This window comes from Melopsittacus undulatus, chromosome 1 (genome assembly GCF_012275295.1).
Source record: "Melopsittacus undulatus isolate bMelUnd1 chromosome 1, bMelUnd1.mat.Z, whole genome shotgun sequence".
NCBI classification, from domain to species: domain Eukaryota; kingdom Metazoa; phylum Chordata; class Aves; order Psittaciformes; family Psittaculidae; genus Melopsittacus; species Melopsittacus undulatus.
Window position 1 is genome coordinate 125,362,599 of NC_047527.1, and position 24,184 is coordinate 125,386,782.

Here is a 24,184-nt window from a genome sequence, read left to right on the forward strand (position 1 = left end):
ATTCTTGCAGTATTTTGATGTATTTTATGTCAAAATTATTAAATGGACATTTTAGATATCAGAGAGAGATTAAATTGATTTCCAATTATGATTTTAAGGAAGATTGAAGAAACTTTTCATTGTGGAATTGCAGATATACAATTAGGTCACAGTTCTGTCATGCCCTTTGGTACTGCCTAATTTGTGTTGCTCTTGAGAAAATGAAGCTTACCCTTTCTTTATGCAGTCATAGTTCTTAAGGTATGCTACCTTATTCTAGTTCTGTTCACGCTCCTGGCTTTTGTACTTGTGAAGAACAATTCTTGCATAACATATCTCTTGAGTCAAGATTATTTTTTCCCTTCTTTTTAAGATGGCTTTGAGTAAGTATTCAGAAATATATCCTGCTGCAAATGTTACTAAATTAAAAAAAAATACGAAGAAGTTGAGTAGAATTCGTTTACACAGCTTGCATGACATTTTTTTTCCAGTTGGTTGAACAGATGCAGACCCAGGGGGCTGCTGAGAAATGACTTTGATAGATGGTTGCTGTCTGAGAAGCTGGTATACTGCAGATTAGTAGAAACCCAAAGAGAATGTCGTCTGCTTTGTGGAGGGCTTGGTCCAATAAGATAATTTTTCTCATTAACCTATCGAGCACCAGGGTAGCAAGGATGTTGGGGAAAATAAACTGCCTCAGTATTCTTCTGTCATTTCATGAATTTGCCTTTGCTTGTTTCAGCTTCCAAGTAAAATGCATCCTTGTCCATACGTCTATTTGAATCTTGAATTAAAAATATAAAAGCTAGTATTTAATGTGGGGTTTATTTGTTGAATTGAGAAAATAAGTATAATACTTTATATTTCAAAATCATACTGGGGTAAACATCTGTAGTTCCTCTTGTCTGTAAAACAACTAGCTAAGCAATTTCTTACTCATAATTTGATTCTTGTTCTTTGTGATCTGAGATTGTATTCTTTTAAAAGTCTCAAGACTCATGTTGTACTGCATTTGTTCAAATCCAACAGAAACTGAACATACCAGCAATTTTACGTGCTCCTAAGGAAAGGAAGCCAAGTAAAAAGGAAGGAGGAACACAAAAGACATCTACACTTCCAGCTGTACTTTATAGGCAAGTAACTAAGTCTTGACAGAATAGGTACAATATCTAGTAAGTCATAGTTTCACAAAAGTGCTGAGAAAATTGTTTCCTTCGGTTTAGATTAACAGAATGCATCAGTGATCTATATGTTTTACTTACTTCTGAAGGCTAAGTTGAAGAGTTCTTCACCTTAGCACATATCAGTAAGGTCTGGGTTTTTTTTTTCTAATATGACAGCAGCACTTTAAGGACAAAGGTAACTCTTTACAGCTGAAATAAAGGGTCCTTTGTTTCTGTTGATGTGAAATCTTATAATTGGTCATCCTGTCTTTTGAATACAATCATATGTGTTGATTTTGCAGACAATGCTGTTGAGATTTAATTACAGTGGCTGGGTGCATAAAACACTTGTCATATAAGAAATTTTACTTTTTACTCATGGGTTGTGGCATACTTTGGGATATCTTATGGTTTAAATTTCCCTACTTGTATTTCTAGTATTTCCCCAGAAAATAAAATGTATTCACTTATTCTGTTATTGTTCCCCCTTTTCACCTCTTTTGTAAGTTGTGAAGCTACTGACTGCGTTTTAAGTAAGCCTGACAGTGGAACATATGCTAGGATCCCAGAGCATGACTGTGGAAAGGATACATGTCATCTTGGATTTTCTTCTCTTGCCACCAGTTGAGGAGTGTCATAGTCTGTTACTTATCAAGAGGGCAGCAGTCAGACCTTCACCCACAGATACAATGGGCAGTATCTTGCCCAGGTAGTAGGCTAAACAAAGAAAATGGGTTACATGAGGAAAAATTAGTTGTAGTGCTGTGAGAGGTGGAAATCCTGAGAACATGACAGTGGGCTGAAGATTTGGCAATTTAAATGTATACATAAACAAATTATGGGAGTCATGCTTTACTAGTTCTGTTTTGTTCAAATCCAGTCATTTAGTTCGTCCCATTTTATAATGGAATCGATGAACACCTGATCTTTTGGAAATAACTAAAATTTCAAAGCCAGTAAAATAATAATAATGATAATAAAAAGGAAATGTCATTTCTCATGAGTTAATACGTTACCCAGCATAATGGCAGCACAGGCCTATTTCAGTAATAGCAGCATAATTTGCTGTTTGGATGGCACAAATACTATTTATCCCCTTTGCCATTTGGTACATTTTGTTGAAGTATCACCTGATTACTTGCTGGTTAGTAGTCCTCAAAAAATCAGATTGAAAGTTTTCTTGATAAGTTAACTATATTAGGTGCTTTTTATGTGTTACTGTACATACGTAGAAGCTTCTTAAAAAGTAATAATGCTCTTAATTGGTGCATTAAAATTGAAGTTGCCACATTTGTGTTGAAACTGGGGAATGTGCTGGGATGTATCATTTATAGAATCATAGAATAATAGAATAGTTATTCTTTATGATATCAAATGTAATTATTACGCTTTTCTGCTACCTACATTAAAAGTTGTGGAATTTGCAAGAAGAATCATGATCAACACCTACTGCTGCTGTGTGATACTTGTAAACTCCATTACCATCTTGGTTGCCTGGATCCACCTCTTACAAGGATGCCAAGGAAGACCAAGAACAGTTACTGGTAAGAATGACGTTGATGATAGTTTTGTTATCACTGTACTTAAAGTAGGACATAAATGAGAATATATTTGCAAATCCTATTTGCAAATCTGGACATTGCTATAACACAGTTTGAACTGAGTCATTTTCTTTTCAGGTTATTAGCAGTCATATTTCAAGGAAAAAAAAAAGTTGTAAAGGTTTTCTCATTACTAGCCACTGTGGAGAAACAGATTTTGGCTTTAATTTTCTTAGGTTTTGAGTCCGCTTGTTATTATTAATGCTGCTATATAATAATGGTAGGAAACTATAGGCTTCTTTCAGGAAGTGAAAGACTTGGTCTTCCATTTATCTTAGGATGCAGATATGCAGTTCTCTGTTCAGATCTTTGAGATAATACCCGTAAATACTTAAAAATACCACTTGTAACTAGTACCTCAGTTTATTGCAATATGGGGAATAATTTGGGTTTACTTCTGTCTTATGACTCAAATCTGCAATGCAAGTAGTGTTTCTATAACTGTCCTTGCTGCAATTACATTTCTATGAATTAAAAATTTTATTTTGTGCCAATGGAGCAGAACATAAGCTAAGTAGTACAGAGAACTGGTAACACAGTAAAGGTGCTGATTTCCAAACTGCAATAAAACTAGTGTGCTGCTGTATTGTGTTATTATTCTTCATGTTTCTGAACTGCTCTGAAAGCAGTTATGTAGAAGCAATTTTTATCTGACAAGAAGTTCGTGTACAGCATCTCTAGGAATTACCATAATCTTGTCTGAACATTAATGTAACAAATCAGAATGGTATAAGAATTCCTTCTAAAATGTAGTAAAACCTTTTTTATCAGGAAAACTTCTTTTATATTTTTCTTCATAAGTTTCTTTTTTTTTAAATTTTATTTTAAACTTCCATAAAACATTTACTTAAGTCATCTTTCTGTATAGCTTTAACGATTGGGAGCAGGGCAAGAAGGCAGGTACATGAAATGGGAGGTCGGTCATTTTATTACATCTTAACATAACAAAAGCTGGATTTACCCAAATAAATTTTAAATTATAAAGGAAATCTCAGTAGAGATCACCATCACTAATGCTTTTCTGAATTTAATTTTCCTTTAATGACTAAGTGCGGTCTGTGATTTTGGACTTTTCATTATTTAAAGGGCATTCTGAGCTCTTTGGTTAAATTTGTTACATGGAGACATTTTTTAAACCTTTTTTAGGAGCCTCTGAGTTTGCCAGGAGGTTCTTGATTTTTTTTCCTTTTTTTTTTATTTTATTTTTTGTTCTGCCTTTTAACCAAGTTAAAAAGGCTCACAAAAAAACATCAGTCCAAAAGATGTAAGACTGCAATTCTCAGTAGGTGTTAAAGCCAGAATAGGTCAGGTTAGGTAGTAAAACTCTTTCATTTCAAAGCTATAACTTATCTTTGTTATGAATTTCATGCTTCAGTTATACCTCAGATCACAAACTTAGCTTTTGCTTTTAATTAGCTGAAGCATATTCTGAAATGTGAGATTATAGCAGTCAAATTGAGTTGTACTGATTGCATTCTTTTCATCATTGAACATGCCCTTATGCATTCTTTTCAGGATCAGCAGAGAGTATATAGAATGGACCCTTAATCTGAGTTTGATTTCAGCAGGTTTCCCCCCACCCCCGCTGTTTTGAATACAATTTTAATCTTTTGATTAAGCTATGAAGAAAAGTGTGGGGTTTTTTTTTTTATATGGTGCTGGTGTACTTTTCAGATATTTGTATAGGATATAATGTGAACTTGTGTGAAAAGATAAAGTGCGAAAATGGGTATAGTGGGAAATTCCTTGAAACATTAGGCAGGTTGAAAGACTTTGAATTACAATAGTTAAAAGTTTTGCCTTTAGTCGTCTTTTAAAATAGTATGGAGGAAGGAGTTAAAAATAAATGTTTGTTAATTTTTACTTTTTATTTCATTATCACTGGTAATCATTTACTCATAGTTTCTAACTTGAGCCTTTGCAAAATTTTGATGGTTAGAGTCATATACTTGATCAGTACAAATTTATTTAAACATAAGGTAGTTTAGTTAAACATTAGGTAGCATGAGTTTATTTCATATGCTTCATATTTTATACTGTGTTTGAGCATGTCAAATGGTGCAGCTTATATGTGTGATGCCACATAACCTTATTGGTTAGTTACTCTTTTTGTGCATTTCATACTCAGCATTTAATAGAAATGTAATTTACAGTATACAGGAAAGGATTTTGAAATTGTTTAACTAAATCCACTACTTTATGTAATGGTAAGGGGAAAAAAAATCTTTTTTTATAGTTAAAACCTAATTTGTTAAAGCACAAATTATAATTAGTTACCTGAATGTTTCTAAACATGCAAAGGAGGTAATGATTTTAGTCTTCATGAAATCATAGTAGGAGTTTAGACCTAGTTAGCACCAGTGTCTCACAGCTTATTCAAAATGGGTTTCAAGCATTTAATACTAAGAATTTTCCGTGTTCGGGCACTTGACAGTTATCTCCAAGGTAACATTTATACATATGGAATATTTTAGAAAGAAATTTTTGTAACATATTAAGTTCAAAGCCTGTCCTCATTTCAGATGGATTTCTTTTGAGAGGAAGAGCATAGCAACTACTTTACATAATAAAACATGAAAGCATTAATTTCTGTCTGTTTTGATGTGGTGCCTTCAAAGTAGACTAGCAACTCTAATCATAAAATAAAATGCTGTGGCATACTTTTATTTAAAAATTTGGAAATTGTTTGTTTCTTAGAAAACCTGTTGGTTAAGCACTAGAATATTCTTTTGATTCACATTACTATAAAATTAAGTCTTGTTATTCTCTCTGACAGCTTTGTACTCTTACACTCCTGCCTATTCTGGGTGGACTGGTAACTGTGTACTTACCTGGTAGAGAATGATATGAACTGATATATAAACAGTGCACAAGTGTTGCCAGACAATACAATGAGTCAAAATCTGGTTACAAAGTATCAACATTTTCAGTAAGAAAATACAACACAGACTAGCTCTTTCTATTGAAATGAGATTGGTGAAAAACAGTGATGATTGCAAGTAACATAAAAAATGCTGGAGGTGGAGATGAACCAAACAAGGATTAGTGATCAAATTAGGTTTGGTGGTTTTTAATTTCATTCTGGAAGGCTAGGTGATTTTAGTGGTAACTTTGCGGTAGGGAGTATTGGCTGCAGTGCAGGGTGAGCTGTGGAGTTCCTGACCAGTAGACCCATGAACACAGATACATGTCAGTATCTGGACATTCATTCATATTCCTGCCCCTATTCATTCAGTATTGATCCAGCACATCTTAATTGGTTTTACATCCTAATTCATTGAATAATGTTATAAAGTTATTACTTTTTATAAGTGCATGAGTGCAGTATAATGTTGTGTATAACATTACTTTTTATGAATTTGTCACTTATCTTAATTAGGTTGTTGCAAACAGCAAGTTTTCCATACCTTGACTGTCTGAAAAATGCTCTTTGAAGCAATTAGATGAACCATTTTTGGTTCATATACACTGTCTTTTATCTTCAGAATAAGAGCAGTCCTCCCTTTTTCCACTTCCAGTACATCATTCAACATGTGTGATTTATGCAAATTTGAGAGCAAAGGTGTCATCTGAAAACGATAATCCATGTTTCTGAAGTTCAGAGTGCTTTATTTCTTTGTAAACAGTGCAAGAAGTGATTTATCACAGAGGATGTCTGAGATCTGTTGCCCCCTAATTAAAACCAACTCAAACTCTTAATGCAATTTTCATTTTTATATACTGAGGGCAGGACTGTTTTCTGGAAGCACTGTAGTGGTGTTCACTTAGCGCAGAAGAGTTAAATTGGCTCCTTTTACAGTAAGCAATGTGCACGATGTGCTGGTTTCTTCCAGCCTAATGCCCAGTTGTGATTATAAGAATGACTTTCTTGTTCAGACTGGGTCCTTTGTATTTTCATCACATAAGCCATTCTGAAACTATGCAGCATAACACAGGTAAGGCAGTCTGATTCATCTATAAAGTGATATTGGAGTAAAAGCTCATTTTTTTGTAATTTTTCTAGTGTTACATTTTCAATAAAATATTTTCATATGTTTTTATCTGGTTTTCTCATATAGCAAAGATGTTGTTTGCTTTGTTATTAAAATTTCAAAAATGAAAACATATTTGTGTTAAGTTTACCAGTATGTTGTTGGCTTTGAGCCCTGTTTCTAAGGTTTTCAACTTGGTGACCTTTCAGTTATAAAAGAATGGTGCTCAGTGTTTCCTCAGCTTTTCTCATTGTCATTTCATAAATTTCCGTGTGCCAGGCCCATCAGTTAAAGTGCATTTAGATTTATTTTTTTTATGTGTAAAGCTGCAGTATAAGGAAACATCATAATGCTATCATTTTAACTAAATTTTGGGGGAAGTAACAGGGTTTTCTCTCTACACTTTTTGTTGCCCCTTTACTAAAAAACACTCCATCTCCAAACTGTCCCTCCATCCTTGTTTTCTCAGGGTTGTAGATATTCACATTTTCACACTGTGAAATTCCAGCCATCATTCTGTTAGTTTCTAGAACTTCATAAACAGAATAATTTGGTCCTAGAGTGCTTTCTAAAGCACCATTGTAGGTTCATGCATATTTTGAAGCTGCATATGTTCACAAATTTATTCACCACCAGGTAGCACAGAAACATTTGCATTGTGCAGTTACAAAAAACCAGTTTCAGTGTGAGCCTGGACCATTAATAATTTTTGAAAATCAGTAATGTATGTTCCTTGTCACTTGCTATTCTTGTCATTTCCTAGTGAGTTGAAAACATCAATTTGCTTTGTGAGATGGGAAAATACCTGGTACCACTGATTCTTGTATCAAGTCAGATTGAAAACACAACAAAACCGTGCAACTGCCAAAGACTTTCTGTATGATTGAAAGGTTTCAAATAATGACTGAGATTTCTTGATGGATAAATCATTTCCAGTAATTTTTAGTAATAGGTACATTTTAGCAGTAGGCGTATCATTGCCTATAGTTGGTTTTCTCTAAATATAGATTAGTCAAATCCAGACTAAAAGCAAAACAAAACCTTTGTACAGAAGTTGAATCTTTGGCACCATTTCTCATGTTATTTTGCATGTGCTGAATGGCAATACTTGCTAATTTAGAGGCAGTAGAAGACTGTTGGAGTAGTTGGAAAGGTGACCTGTTGTCATAGGTTCTCTATTCACTGATTGTCCTTGAAGAGGTGAAATTAAATGAGCATGACTTTAGCATAGTCAAAAGGAAGGGGAGTCATATGACTGCTTTCTATGAATATATTAGGATTAAACAGCGGAATGGGAAGAGAGTTCTTTAAAATCAAGAACCATGTTGAAATAAACCATAATAGGAGCTGAAAGTTAGGAGATTGTTTCCAAGTCAGAGGCGTGTGTGTCTGTAATAGCTTTTCTGTGGGCCCTATGGGAGCTAATAGCCAAAGCACTTTATGGTTGAAGCTTGACTGCTTTGTAATAGGGTTGATAAGATGTGGTTGCCTGTAATAGTAGAGGCTATTCCAATAAATCAAGAGGTTGCTTGTAAGTTCATGTTTATAACTGCTTTTTTTCCTTCACCTTCAGTGTATGTATGAAGTTTTGTTCTGTGATTCATAACCTGCCCCTCCCCTCCCCCATACTATGATTTTGCAGCTCTCTTGTTGTAGCTCTAGTTTTTTTTCTAATTTTGATTGCTGAGACACTTGCACCACCTGTTTCAGAGCAAGCTGGGTCATAACAATGAAAATTCAGGAACTTGCATGCAGTACCTCATCTGTTGGTGGAGATGTTTCTTGTCATCTTTGCTAACATCAAAGTTAAAATACATAATTTATTTATGTTTAGATAGATAATATTAGATATTAATATCTATCTATCTAATAGATTGATAGATAGGGTCTTACTGAAACTCAGGTACTTTACATGTCTGCATAGTTATTTTCTGTACAACTGTCTGAACTTAGGTAGCAGAACAATATATTTCCCTTTTAAATAGCATAGAGCTAAAGAACATGAATGATTTAATCTAAAGCTTCTTTCTCTTGCTACATCATTGAAGAACCTTTCTGCATAAAATCTTACAATAATAGTAGTTTGGTCTGTGCATTTTTGTTTATTTACTGAAGTGCTTTGTGTGTATATATGCAGATGAAGTTACTTTGTGTGTGTAGATGCACACAAATTTATGTAAGCATATAACTATCAAAAGTAGCATTTTGTAACAGCGATTATATCTTGTATTTTTCTATTGATTTTCCATGCTGGTGTCCTGAGGAGGCCTAGAAATGTTAACAGGTACTGTAGCCCCAGCAAACTGAGATTTGTAAAGAGGAGGAAGAATAGAGTAATACTCACTTGTATGCTGGCCAGAGACTGCAGAGTACAAAAAACTGCATGAACTGACTTCCTTGTGTTTTGACTACTACTAAAGTCTCTGTACTTACGTGAGGGAGGGGAGACACTGTTATCTTTTGTGCAAACTACCCTTTAGTACTTCTGTTTTTCTGGACCAGCAAATACTATTAGCACTAGCATGTGTCCTATGTCCTGTGGTCTCAAGTGCTTTAGAGATAAGAAGTGATTAATCTTCATGACATTATAATGTAGCCACAATTACCTTAATTTTGCATACAGGAAAACTGAAGGGGAAAAGTGTTGACTTAACTGACTTAATGGTTACAGTGGTAAGCTGCCCAATCCAAGATTAGATTGGTCCCATATTCTCTATTTTTACTTGGTAGCTACTGCTCTTTGTCTTGGTGACCATAATGACTGCTGTTGTCTTCTGATACAGTCAGAACAGATGTGAGATTATACTGCTTGGATTACTTTGAAAGAATTAGAAAACACAGAAAGTTGATGGGAGTTTATATTGTGTTATTTTAGTATGTGTATCCTTGTTAATGCAGTTAATAGCAGAACATAATGTTGATTTCATACTTTTTTTAATTGGAAGTGTAATGTGAGAAGGAATTAAAAAATCGGCAGTTCTCAATGTGTATAATTTTTAAAGTTTTCATTAACTTTAGTTACCAGCTGCATTTTTATTTAACATCCACATTTATGACTTTGCATAAGATTTATTTTTTTTTCTGCAAATAAGGGCAAAACTTGATGAATTTGCATCTTGTTTGTTCTGTCATGGAGCTTGTTTTTAGTATCTGTTCACTTTTGAAGTTCTGATTGTGATTTTGTACTTTTTCAGGAACTCTGTATGCCTTTTCTTCAACTCAGTGTTCAAAGTTTGCTAATACATGTCTCCAGCTTCTGTATCTTTGTCTCTTAATTATTTTTTTTTCAGGTTTAAACCCCACTCCCATAGAAAATACGTAATAAAACTGGGTTTTGTAACAGATATGTCTTCTAAATCACTAGCTCTAGAGTGCGCTCATCAGAATTAATTCAGGAGTGTGTAATGGTCAAGATTAAATTGCAGCAGCAGTTACAGTAATGAATATATTTGAGCGATACCTTTAGGTATCCATTGGGATTCTTGACTTTTGAATTTATTTTAAACCAAAACACTTCAATATGTTTCTTTTTCTGCTTTTGTGACTGCAGTTTTAAATAGAAAATCTTCCACTTTGCAGGCAGTGCTCAGAGTGTGACCAGGCAGGTAGCAGTGACATGGAGGCAGATATCGCCATGGAAACCTTACCAGATGGGACCAAAAGATCAAGGAGGCAAATTAAGGAACCAGTAAAATTTGTTCCTCAGGATGTGCCACCAGAACCGAAGAAAATTCCTATCAGAAACACGGTAAATGATGATTGAGTTGTTTTTATGCAGCTCATATTCATAATAATGTTGTCTTAAGATGACTTACGATTTAGACTTTCTTTTTTTTAATTCCCTTTCCTTTGTTTAATGATTTATTGCTTGTGTTAAGTGTATAGTTTTGCTAAAGTAAAAAGCTGTGAAACGTGGTACTGAACTGAAGCTTTTCCTTTCTTTTCCTTTTACCTGGATCACAAAGTCCTCTCAATTGCAGAAAAAGAGAAAATTCAGTTTGTACTTAAACATAGCCTTTACAGCTGTTCTTCACCATAGCAGTAAGGACACTTTGTTTTTGTATGCTGAGATTTAAATATATCAAATTGCCAGTTACAGCTGTAAAGTAATTAGTCATTTTCTTATGTACAGGCAACCTACTGACAGACTGCGCATATTGTGACTATCACAAGACCCTTTTATTTCAATTTGTTTAACTTCCTAATCTTATTGTATGTTTTCTCAAATTTTCCTGGTGGATAGTTTTCATAGAACAGAAGCTTTCATTTCCTGATGAAATATTTATCATGTTTCTTTCATTTAAATTTAGAACTTTTTTATTAATAATTTTGTTCTAATCCCTATAGTTTTGCTCTCCTACTTGCTCATTTTGATGTCATGTCACCTATGTGAAGGTATCAAGGGCTTTTAGGTCCTGTTTAGGGAATGAGTAGTGTTCCCATGACCCTTTGGACATGAGTAGTAATTGTGTATAAACTGATGGTTTATCTTTCAGTATATTTCTTGGTATTTGGAAATACCTAAAACCTTCTCACATTAGGCTAGACATGCTTTTTCCATCATGCAGTACAACTTTATTTTCTTTGCAGAGCTTTCCAGACTTTTTATCCCTGTACTAGCAGATACCGTACTTAACTTTTCTGAATGTAGACTAAGATTAACCAAGTATTTTCCTGACCTAACCTTAAATGTTTGGTTTTGTTACATTTTAATATATTTTAACTGTTTGGGCCACAGCTTTGATTTACCTAATGGCTTCCTTTTCCTGGTCTCTTGCTAAGAAGAACTTCAGTGACTCAAGCCAAACTGATTAATTTGGCTCAAATTATTTGGTTTGCAGGTAATCCAAAGTAAAGTTTTGTGAATAATTGAGAACCTCTGTGTAGTGGAGAAACGTTTTTTCCTTTCGTCTTGTCATTGAGGGAAAGTTCCTTTGTTTCCAGTGTGTAAAAGCACATAGGTTCTTAAAGCTGTCTTGGTAGGTTGCACCAACTGTTGACATACTGTTATTCACACAGACAGAAGAATCTGGTGTTCCTGCTTAATGAGCCTTTTGCATTTCTCCCATTTTAATTCTTTGTCTCCTCTCTTTCTATACCTAAGGTAGTAGTATGAAGGGTGGGGATTCATGATCTTGGGGCTTATGAGAAGTATTACAGGAAGGACATAGAGTAGTAGTAGACAGAAGAGTGTTATAAGGCATTCTGCAGAAAAACATAGGAAAATAAGATTGTTTTGTTCTAAGGCCCATGTAATAACTGCTAGGCTGCTTCTGTGCTAAATGGAGGGAAGTCTGATTGCTCTGAAGTGTTCCCCTCATGCAGTGACACTGTGATGTGATAGACTAATTCTGTGCTGGTGATTTGGCACCTCGTGTTTTAAAGAGTATTTCTACACACATTGTGGTATGTAATATAAAGACTAAATTTACTTTGAGTGGACTAGTATGTTGGCATGGTATAGCATTACACTGTGGAAAAAATACCGCTACCAGTCTTAAGACTTTGTTCCTCTGCTTTTAGGCTTAGTTCTTTGCAGTATTCTTTGCTTTTTACAAGCTGCAGACTTGCAGAGTAACATCTTTGTGGCCCTGTGAGCAGGGCTTCTCTGTCAAAGTTATTATTCCCACTCTCACAGCTTTCCCATGGCTGACAGATCTTTGGGTTGTTTGGTTTTTTGTTTTCTGTTGTGTTTTTTGTGTTTTTTTTTTCTTTCGATTTCCTGTCTTCTACTTAACCATGGAAGAGCAGGTTCACACCCTTGACACCTGCTGGATTTCTTTCTCTGAACAATCCTGAATTCCTGTATTTCAACTCTTTCATGATCTTGGGGCATTTAGGCTGTATGACAATATTAAGATAGCACACCTCTGAAGACTTACCAGCTACTTCCTGCCAGTATGGGATTCCCCCTCACCTTTGTTATGAACCCTGAAAGTTGATGGTAGTTTTTATTACGTGTTTGTTTTGGTTTGCCTTCTTTAGAAAGAGAGTACTTTTAAATTTATTAGATCTGGGGCTCTCTGAATATTTGAGAGAAAAGGACCTGACCTTTGAAAAACTTCTCATATGAAGTTGAGTCTGACTAGATAGAGAACATCTATATGGTGCTTATCAACAGATTATTTGTTCTGTGCTTTGTGACCTCACTGCTCAAATACTTCTAAATAGTTTAAGGAATTAAAAATTAAAATTTGAAAATATGTATATAAATATATTTTAAAATCTATAATATATAGATATAATTTACATAAATGCTAATACTTCTATATTAATTTATATGTTATTTTATATAATTTATACTTTTTAATATGTATATATAAAATATATATAAAGTATATAGTTATTTCATAGTCCTCTCTTCTCAGAGTACTTTGTATCTCTGGGGATGTTTTATTCAGTCTAGTTTTGTGTGAGCAGCCTTGCTAACAGTTATAATCAACAAGTGCAGTTATAAGAGGGAATTGTGTATCTGTTGCTCTTAAGCGATTTCCATTTGTTTTGCATACAATTATCTTGAATTTATATAATTGAAAGAAGGGTGTTTTTTTGTGACACACCTTAAGAGAATAGAAAGTGTCTTAAATTTTTGGATTTCATTGTTGTGGTTTGTCATTATTTTGTCAGAAATTGTGTGTAAGCCCCAATATTTGGATAAAGTTGCATTAGGTGTTATACTGATGACAAAAATAGCTGGTATTTGTAAGAAATTTTATACAAATGCATAGGATTAAGCCTATATGCTTAACATATATATATATATAAAAAAAAAGATAAAATTGTATTTTCAGACTTGATATTTTTTTTGTCAGCTTGTCCTGCAGCTCCTGTTTGGTAACACTGATTTCAGAGATGATAAAGATACCCCCTTTCATGCAAAAAATGCTTTTTCCTTATGCAGAGTATTTTTTTTCTAATTCCTGTCTCCTTTTACAATGACGAGTTAGACTCTTTTAGAAGTATTCATAAATTTACCATTAATTCTCATCCAGTTTAAGGATGTGTACCTATGTCCTGCAGAATTTTATTTCTTATTATTCTTCAAAGCTGCTGAATTCATTGATGTGGGTTTTCTATTCAGGGTTGAATATTTTTTTCAAGAAGGTTGTGGTGTTTTTTCCCCCTCTTTAAATGTAACCTTAGAATTAGTTTTGCATTATTGCAAAAAATACTAAGGATATCTAATTTTGACTTATGCAAACTGTACCATTTCTTCTCTTTCTTTTCCCTTACGAACTTAACAGTTCTTTTCACTTTTTTCTTGTCTTAAGTCTCTTAAGTATGTAGCCTTACATCTGTGTCAGGTAGCAGAGATTTAGAGTAGGATGCTCTGCATTAATTTGCATGAGATGCCTTTTCTTCATACCTTCATTCTGCTTGTGCAAAAAGCATGGATCATAACTAATTAATGGCTGGGAAGGGCTCTGAGGAGTATTTATTTTCCAGCTCATTGAGAGGAAGTGTGACAGGACAAGGGGTAACGGGTTAAAACTTAAACAGGGGAGGTTTAGATTGGATATAAGGAAGAAATTCTGTACTGTTATGGTGGTGAGGCACTGGAATGGGTTGCCCATGGAGGTTGTGAATGCACCATCCCTGGCAGTGTTCAAGACCAGGTTGGACGAAGCCTTGCGTGGCATAGTTTAGTGTGAGGTGTCCCTGCCCATGGCAGGGGGGTTGGAACTTTATGATCTTAAGGTCCTTTCCAACCCTAACTATTCTATGATTCTATGAAGGTGAGGCTGTTTAATGAAAACACAAGTTTTCTCTTGGGACTACATTGTTCAGATCTTAATTCAGTCTAAGGTTACATCAGAACAATGATAGCCAGAGACCAGTGGCTACTGGAGTACCCAATTGTTCACAGCTTCTGTGTGGTGTTAGAGACTCAGCTTCCCTTCTATAATTTGGAAGTGTGAGAGAAGTGAGACTGAAGCAGGTTATTCAGTCAGGACACTGCTTCTCCTTTGTACATTTATCTACATAAATTGTGTGTCAGGGCATTATTTTCCATCCTAATGATGTATAGGTTTTCAGAATTACCTTGTGAGTGCTCTGTAGTACATCCATCCCCTTAGCTTTCAAAAATATCGGAGGATATTTATATAAAGATCAGCTCTTTCAAGGAAAAAGGGAGGACAGAGTCCAGCCATTTGGATTGAATTATATTGGAGAGAACACCCATCATATTGTATATAAAAAAATGTAACTAAAATTTACAAGAAGACCTTTCTGATTTTAAACTTCCCAAGACAGACCATGTTAGAGAATATACCGAAGTGTACAAGCATAGATTTAAACATGGCAGAATTATACTCTGAGTCAGTGTCTAGACAAATTATAAATAAATGTAAATAGACAAGACATTAGCCTTTAAACTTGAGCCTCTTGTATAGGGCTGTATTTGTGGGCAGAGTTTTATTCATCATTTATGCTTGTACACTTTAAGCAGTGCATAACTCCTTAAACTAAGCTTTATTGAAAATCTCTAATCTTTATAATTCCAATTTCATACTTGTATAAGCTTCACAAATCATTATTTCTGCTGCTAGTTGACTTCATAGAAATTAATAGCTAATAGAAATCAATAGCTGATCTGCATAAACCAGATGTCTATAAACATTTTTAAATATTTTTTAAAAATCTGAATAAATTCTTAAACATTTTTGCAGAACTGTATGGTTTTTCATATTGGATATTTTTATTATAAAGATTAAGTGTACAATGGTTTGTTTATTTGGAAAAAATCTTTAAAGCAATATGGATAGTGCTGTAGAGCAGTAAGTTGAGTGTTTAATGCATTTCATGTGCTCAACTATGTATGTTCAGTTTTTCAGAGACGATCCATGTATACAAAACCAGCTTTTAACTAATTGCCAACTTTTGCTATTCTTGAATAAAAAAAGAATACACAGGTTTTGCTAAAATAATTTTGTTAGTCTGATGTTATATTTTTTGCAAAATAAGTGTTCTCCTTTTATTCCATAAAAAAAATTAAGTAAATTTCAGTGACTTTACTTTAAAATTTCTTGAAGTATGTTTTATCTACTGTATGTGCTGTCTGGAAGCATAGTGGAGTTTCTGTGAGAAATGTCACATACGTGTGCATCTTCCTGAGCCATATCGCTCAGCTGTAAGAGGTGGTAGGGAATGCTTTCTCCTGTAATTCTGTTGTATATGTTGAAGTAAAGTGGTGTTTGTGTTGTTTGAATATTCCATCCTCCAACAAATGCTGTCACATGCTGGTACTCGTAATATGCTGTTTTCTTTTGTCTGGAAATTCCATTTCTGGTTCCTTTTCACTGAGTAGGAAGTATCTACCTTGTGTTGTAAAGGTGAAAAAGGCTTTTTTGTAAAGGCATTTTGGGAACTGAATAGTGTGTTGAGGGATTTAAATAAAACCTTCTGATCTTCTAATATCAGACTTATTTTCGTTATCTAAAACCTGAAAACCTAATGGCTTTTTTTCTATAATTGCATTGTATACAATCCAAATAAACAGTAATTTTTCTGTTTAGCAGTAAAAAGTGTGTGTTTAGGGGAAGAAGTTATTAGCCAACACTATGCTGTTCATTCTTTGAAACATGGAAGAAAACAATTCTGTGCCTGAGGGGCTGTAGTCTAAGTAGATTAGTTTTTTAAAAAAAATTATAAAAGAAAAATACTGACAAAGCACCTACAAAGTGTTCTTAGTGCAGGGAGTGGTTGTGTGTACTGCTTTTGTTTTAAAAATAAATACTTTTATTTAGCATAGATGATCCTTTCTTGCTTTTGTTTCAAATAGGAAAAGATAGCAATGGGAGTGATGTATTTTTTTTTTCTTACCAAGTACATTAATAGATAAACAGGATTGTTATCTTGTATTTAACTGAAGCATTTCCACTGAAGTGGTTTCCAGGCATCTATTGTGTAACTTAATTATGTGATGTCATAGATATAAGTTTTGAATAAAAGATGGCTGCATGAGGAAAATAAAAACAGCAATTCCAATTGCAATGTACCTATCAGTGCTTCATAAAAACATAAATAATTGTAAAGCAGTTTATGTATATTTATCAGCTGTCATTTTAGTTAACATTGTCAATGATTGGTGAACTCATTTAAATAGGACTTTTAAATAAGTACCTGAAAGACCTTTCAAATCAATGATCTGATAATAGGGTGTTTGACTTACTCAACTTTAGAGAAATTGCTGTCAGCTGAACATGAATGCTCTAGAAAAAAATCCATCAGGAGTTACACAGCTTTCTGAAATGTAATGTTATCATTATAAAGAACATTATAAAATACCTATCTTTTTACTTCATCACTGAATGTAAAAGCTTAGCTGAGTCTATAATGTGTCGATACAGACATAAAAACTAAATCAATCAGCTTGCAAAGTACACGGATGCATCATAGTATAGAACTCTTTCTTTTGGCTTGAGGTCAAATTTAGAAAGCAGGGAAGTAAGATAAATTCATACAGCTCTTCCACAATGCTTGAAGCAGATGAAATATATCAGAGTTTTGCATTTTGTTGGGTTTCTTTTTGTTTGTGGATCATTTTGTTTGTTTGATTTGTTTAAGAAAGTAGAGGAAAACCCGTAGATGAAAGGTCACTTCTTTTTGATGTAGCAAAGGCATGAAGAGATGGGCATATTACAAATGGTATTCAGATGGCATAAATGTCAATACATAAGTTAACTAGTGTGTCTGTCTCTTCTGCAAATAATGCATTAAGTTCAGTTTTCCAGAAGACCATCACTTACTTTAGCCACATCTGCAGACTGACTGTTTCTGGCCTCTTTGCCCTGCTGCTTCTGTTTCAGTTCTCCAAATGTGCATGCTTTGGAGTAAATCTGGGTAAAAAAAACTAGAACCTACTAGTTCTTGAATTCTGTTATATGCTTAGAAACGGTAGTTTCAAGTTAATTGCCAGATTCAGTGATAGTGTACCTTGATGACAGGAATGTTGCAAAATTTTTACTTTTCTAGAATGGGAACTAAAAAAAAAAAGGGGGGGGGGACACTGCAATTCTGTGTAATTAAGCTTCATGGTAGACTTGTTTCTCTTTATAATCACGTTTTGATTTACTGCTGTTTATTTATCAATTCCCTTTTTATTGCTGTCAGGTTTCCACAAAATTAAATAATTATTTCAAAGGTATTTTGAATAGTATTGATATGTAGCATTTAAGGTATTCACTTTGATCTGTATTGAGCGAGTGTGCCATCTGCTGTCTATGTTGCTGTCCTTACCTTCATTTAAAATAATTTTATGCTTGTGTGGTGTGGCCGATGGAATATTTTTACCTGCTTTTTTAATAAAGTAAAAGGATTTTTCTGCAGCTGGCTTAATTGTAATTTTCTTTTGGCAAAGGATTGGATTAAAGTTTGCTATCTTTGAAAAATGGTCATAGTTTGTGTTTAACAGAGGAGAGAGATCACATTACATGTGCAGTTTCAACATATGTTTTTTTGAAAACCTATAGTTTGCTTGATGCATGCTTTTAATGGTTAGCACAGTGATTTCATTAGGTCACCTTTTCAGTAGCAGTGGAAGTTTTCCCAATCCTGTTTTCTGAAAGTGTTCTCCTCTACTTAGGCTCCATATCAGAGTTGTCTTATGTAGTAATTAAATGACTCTTTGACATGACCTCCTTCTTTGGAATGATTCCATAACAATCTATTATTTAGGGATGTCTTTTTTTTTTTTTGTCTGTAGATTCTCAGTAACAAGTATATGTTAAAGCCTTCAAGAGTGAGAGGGTTAAAAAGTTTTTGGTATGTGTGATATATATCAGTGAACAATTGTTTGATAAAAGGTAAAAGGTGGAAGTATATCATTAATGTATATCATTAATATCAGTGTGTTAACTATAAGGTGACATACAATAATGAAAATACCTGAAGAATTTAGATGGGAAACAGAATTAAAGCATGGTTGCAATCTTCTACTGGTCCTTTTCACTGTGTATTGTATATGTAACTATGTGCCTTTCTGGAGCAGTCAGTGTAGCTTCTGGGCAGTCAGAAACAAAAAGCAAATATGTTTTATTTCAGAGAATGAATTTGAGATTTATGGGTCTGCAAAAATCAAAGCATCTGAAGTTCTTCATATTTGTCCCTCTAATAATTGCACCATAAATTTTTATACATTAGTGAAATTACAGTACCAACAGTTTTGTGGGTCAGGTGTGTTCTTTAGTAATTGAACGAATGTTTAAATTTGAAATCTGTGATTAGTTTAAATTAACTATATGAAATTCACAAATGAAAATGCACTTTCATAAGAACATCATGTGCCCACAAACTCCAGCAGCACTTGGAGTACTGACTGAATTTCCTGTGCTCACCTTTATGAAGAAGAGTAATATTTACTTCATGGTACCAGTATTATTAGTGGTATCAGAAGCTCAGTGAAGAAAAGCCCTTTATGTATGATGGTTTTGTTTCTGTGACATCCAAGAGGTATAGAAGTACCAGCATGATATGGATCATCTTTCCTGTCTATTAGCAGAAGCAGTACACAGTAACATAGTGAAACCCCTGAATTCACACAAACAAAATGGCATAGGCTGGTGTGCTGGGCCTCTTTGCTGCCTTTGTGTGCCTGTGCAAACAATTAAAAGAAATTACATTAACCAGTAAATGCATTAAGCAAAGGAGAAACTGGGAGCAGTGCATTCTATTTTGATGTTTGAAATATTGGGAAAATTACTATGCCTGTTTTAAATGACTCTTAGGTTCTGTTAAATATCGTTGTTCTCCGACCTCTCTTGGGCTTAAATTCACTTTCTCAAAGAGCTTTTTGAAATTGCCATGCACAAGTCACCGCTGATTTTCTGAAAAATAGTGACTGAGCCTGCAAAATAGTGACTGATCACATCCAGAACCTTGCTAGTTTACTTTATGTGGAGTGGACTTGAACCATTGCCACTGACCTCAGATGCTTTCAGTATTTCATATTCTTTTCCATTTCTTTGTAACACTGATAACTCCTGTATATCTTTCCATGTACGAGAAGAAATGAAGTAGGTGACATATAAATTCTTATCCTCCAGGAGCACTTCAGTGAACGCTTAGCATTTAACAGGAGCATATACTTGTGACTCTTTGGAGTTGCGTCCGCACTTTTGGTCTGTTGAAGAGTTCTGAATCATGTCTGGTTTTCCTTTCTTTCCAGCTGACAAGGCAAAACTGCTCTAAGGGAATGTTCTGCCTTCTCTTCCTGCCTTTGGATGCACTGTTTTAAAGCATGTGTCTTCCAGAGGCATAGCAATGTGGTTTGGTGACAGCCATGGTGGTTTAGGTCAGGTGGGCGCCTATTCTGTTATGTTCACCATTCTGCTTTCATGTTTGGAGACTAGTATGTCAACTTGTTGCATCTATGAGCAATGGCAAACAAACTGTTTCCTTAGGGGCTTGGCTTTGCTGCTTTTTGTCGTTTACTGTTTTGTCCACAAAATTACTTGCTGTTTTGCAAAACCAGCCTATTCTCAGAATGTAGGATTCATCACAGGCTTTGTTTGTCCCTTACAAATGTCTTTCATTTCTCTCATGTATGGAATTTTTTTCTGAGAGTATTCAAAATCATACAGTTAATGCATTAACTAATCCTTTTAATTTTACATGTTTTATATTGTTGTCCAGTTGTTACCGAATTGCTTATAAACAACTTGAATATGAAAATTGAAGCATTTACTTTTCACTTTCACACATCCAAAATGGAGACTCCCACTTCAGTCTTCTTCTCACAGCAACATCTTTCATTCCATTTTGGACTAGGGTTTTTTTTTTGTTTGCTTTGTTTTTTTAATGGTCCGATTTTTTTTAAGTGTCCTGAGTACACTACTTCCTTCCATGGACTGGAATCATGTTATTCCCATACCTCTACTGATTTCTTGTCCATATATATTCTAAAAATGTTACCCCTAATCACTCATGTATTTGATCCACATCACATTGCATCATTTATGCTTCACCATTAATTATTCATTTCTCATGTCAGTACTCTTTTTTTAGCCATTTATGTCCTTATTCCTTTAAATCTCTAAGCTGATACGCAAGTTACATGCATTTTATACTGGATCAACATCTCTTTTTCTAAATAAATTCTGAATATGAACAAGTTTATCTCAGTTGTGGTATTATCGTTGGACATATACAATAACACTGTTCATTTAAGCTTTTCTTTTATAAGACATCTTAAATTGTTTATGGCAGGTACATGCAGCTCTAATATTTTATGTTTATAATCTGATTCTGAGCCTACTAATGACAGAAATTCTTCAAAGCATTTTGAATGGCAAATACAATATGATGAGGCAAACAGCAGTGAAAAATATTGGACAAAGTAGTTCAGGCTTATCTGATTCTTTTTGGTGAACCTGTAAGGTAATCAGTGAGAACATATGTAAAGTCACATATGCTTAATTACTAGAAGGCTGTTGTTGAAAATCAGAGAATATTCAATATTTTGTTGTGAATTTTATTATGTTATTTTCCATTGTGAAAGCTAGCAATTGTGTAATGATTCTGTGAAGAAGTTAGCATTGCCAATGTGTTGGAAGAAATGTGTAGCGATAGGTTTGGAAAAACATTAGTGTAAAATTTTGTTACTTTAAAAGCATGAAAGATTTACTACAAATGTGTATGTCAAAGATATTGCTGTTAATGTTTGTTTTCTAGTGATTGTCAAACAGATTGAAGTATGTTTGAAGGTTTAGACATCTAATGGAAGCATAATGCAAGTATAATGCGATATTCCTTATCATGTACATCACACATTTTATAGTGGACAGATGAAAACCAACATTTTCTTGACAAAGGCGACTAGATTATTTATGGATCTTGTGTTTCCACTTACTGATGTTAGACTATGATTCATTGCTTCTTAAAATGCAGTTATTAACTTATATTCTTTACACTTGGGGTAAAAAATTTTGTTGTTACCTATTTTTCCAAATTGCATATCAGTTTTCAAAATGGCATTACTCCAGTTGTACAAAGTATGCATTATTGTCTCTTCTTGCTTAAGCATGGAGACTATGAGGACCATAACACTGCTTACATTGACATGTACCTTTACATCTTCTTCTTTTTAGTCTTTATGCAGCTGCATTCAGCAATGCCTGTGTGGCTTAAAATTGTCAAAATTTATAAGTATACTTAGGATTAATGCAAGAGATTGAAAGTAGTAAAATTGGCAGTTACAGTGCTGATGTCTGATCAAACCCTTTTTTGTCTGGTTTTAAATTACAGTGACCTTGGGTTGTGTAGCATGTAGTTGATATGTAGCCCATGTTGCACAAATACCTTTAATACTACACAATCAGTTCTTTCAGATCTGAACACTTAGGTATCTGCTGTGTGGTTTGTGGAAGGTAGAACGCCTCAATTAATGACTGTATTATAGAATGTAGAGTAAATATTGAGATGTATTAAACAGAAGCTTGTACAGATTTTACAGCTTTTTACAATTTTAGAAAGTGTCTTTAAGGAAATGTGGAAGAGAATCTCAGTGGTAAAAGAGGCACAACGTAGAATATTTTCCATACTATTACAGTCCTTTCTACTATAGAGTTAACTCTTACCTAAAAAGAAAAAAAACTTCCCAAACAGTATGCTGTTCACATGTGCAGATCAAAATATGCATTTGTAGAAAGGCATAGGTATGGTGAATGACGAGTTTATTTACAGTGTAACTATCTTTAAATATTAAAATATAGTTATATAAAATAAACTCATTTATATATATATATAAAATGAATATATATATAAAATAAATATATCTAAAATAAACTCATATATATATTTATATATATAGTTATATAAAATAAAATAATTTTAACTATTTAATTAAAATGGTTTAAAATAGAGACCAGTCTTAATTTGAAACTAGTATAAATCCCCTTCAAAGAGGAGAAACATGATATTCCTAGCTTCTTTGCAGTCGAATTTATGGTTGATTGTGATTTTTAACTCGCTTAAGTTTTTTTCCATCTGTTGGCTTTTACTTTTTCTGCGATGAACACCAGCTGCTTCAAAAAAGTTTGAAGACATCATAAGTAGGCAGTGCTGTTTTAAACATAAGACAAATTATTTTCTAATGTAATGATTTCTGCCAGAAAAACAAGCACTTAAAAGTTCATTTTGTTACTTATTTATTTTATTAGTGTCAATGTGTCAGACATTATGGGTTAGTGGAACAGTCTCTGATGTTTTTAATTTCCTTTTTCATCCCTTCTGATTTTCTTTCCTTGTTAAACAAGGAAGAGAGAGTTTGATATTGTCAGCTTGTGACAGTTACTTAACATATGCATGTTATAATGCTGCTATTTGAGAGATAAAAGCATTGTGACTGAAACTGGACTCATATGAGTTGAGTGTAGTTACATACAGTTGCTTGTAAACCTTTGTTGTTTACAGTTAGAGTCTATGGAAACCTCTTTTCCTCCTCACTGTTGATATTTAAACCTTTTGGCCAACTGCAATACTGAAATAATTTCCACTTTTTTTATTACGTATTCCATCACTTGTGTACTAGTCATAAGTTAGAATATGCTACAGCTTTTTGACCATCTGTCATATGCCCATTACACTAAGCTTCAGTGTGAAACCTTTAATTCTTGCTTGCTCCTCAAAAGCTAGAAGTATTTTCTGCTTCTGTTTTAATGATTTTTTTTTAATTTGGTTGCTTTTTTTTAATCTGATCACTTGGCTTACAAAAAGAGCACTTCAAATGCACAAGGAATTTACTGTAATATACTGTTCATATCAGATTGAGATTATGAATTTTAGCATTGGGAACTTTGTGCAAAGTTGGTAGATTTGCAGTTCTGGTGGCAGTCTTCTTTACAATAAGGCTTCACATGCTTAGGTCAACAAATGTATTTGTATTTACTTTTTAGGTAGGTCTGTAGGTTTATAACCAGAATCTGAAGCTATTGTTCTGACATCAGTTATTATAATTGTCTTGCAGTGGTTCAGTAGTTAATGCTTTAAATTATTTCCTGTGGTATGTTTTTGTTGTTGTTATGAATAATAGATAAATAGCAAAACCATTATGTTACTGATATTGAATTTTAAATATATTTTTCTTTCAGAGAACTAGAGGACGGAAACGAAGCTTTGTGCCTGAAGAAGAAAAACCTGAGGTTGGAATATAGTGTTTTGTTTGTTTGTTTGTTTTTTTAACAGTTTCACAAAAAAATTAAACTTTGGGCTGAAGTGTTATTTTCAGTGCTATAATTAAAATATTTGCTTTCCTTCCCTCCTTCCCCCCCATTCCTTTCTTTTGCTTTCTGATATCACAGGAACGGATTCCCAGAGAAAGAAGACAACGACAGTCTGTTTTACAAAAGAAACCCAAGTCAGAGGATTTAAGGACTGAATGTGCTACATGCAAAGGGACTGGAGACAATGAAAATCTAGTCAGGTAGGTTTGATGCTCTGACTTTAAGAAATTAAAGTTCCATCTCATCAC

General features: G+C 33.9%; 1 protein-coding gene across 5 annotated transcripts in view; it reads left to right on the top strand.

Annotated features, from left to right (window-relative positions):
- PHF14 (PHD finger protein 14) overlaps positions 1-24,184 on the top strand; it is a 165,846-nt gene that overhangs the window by 43,613 nt on the left and 98,049 nt on the right. For all 5 annotated transcript variants that reach the window (XM_031052446.2, XM_031052444.2, XM_031052445.2 and 2 more), the window contains exons 12-16: positions 1,009-1,112; positions 2,555-2,686; positions 10,294-10,462; positions 23,805-23,855; positions 24,015-24,136. In XM_031052446.2, coding sequence (XP_030908306.2) covers positions 1,009-1,112; positions 2,555-2,686; positions 10,294-10,462; positions 23,805-23,855; positions 24,015-24,136 — 578 coding nt within the window. The remainder of the gene's footprint in view (positions 1-1,008; positions 1,113-2,554; positions 2,687-10,293; positions 10,463-23,804; positions 23,856-24,014; positions 24,137-24,184) is intronic.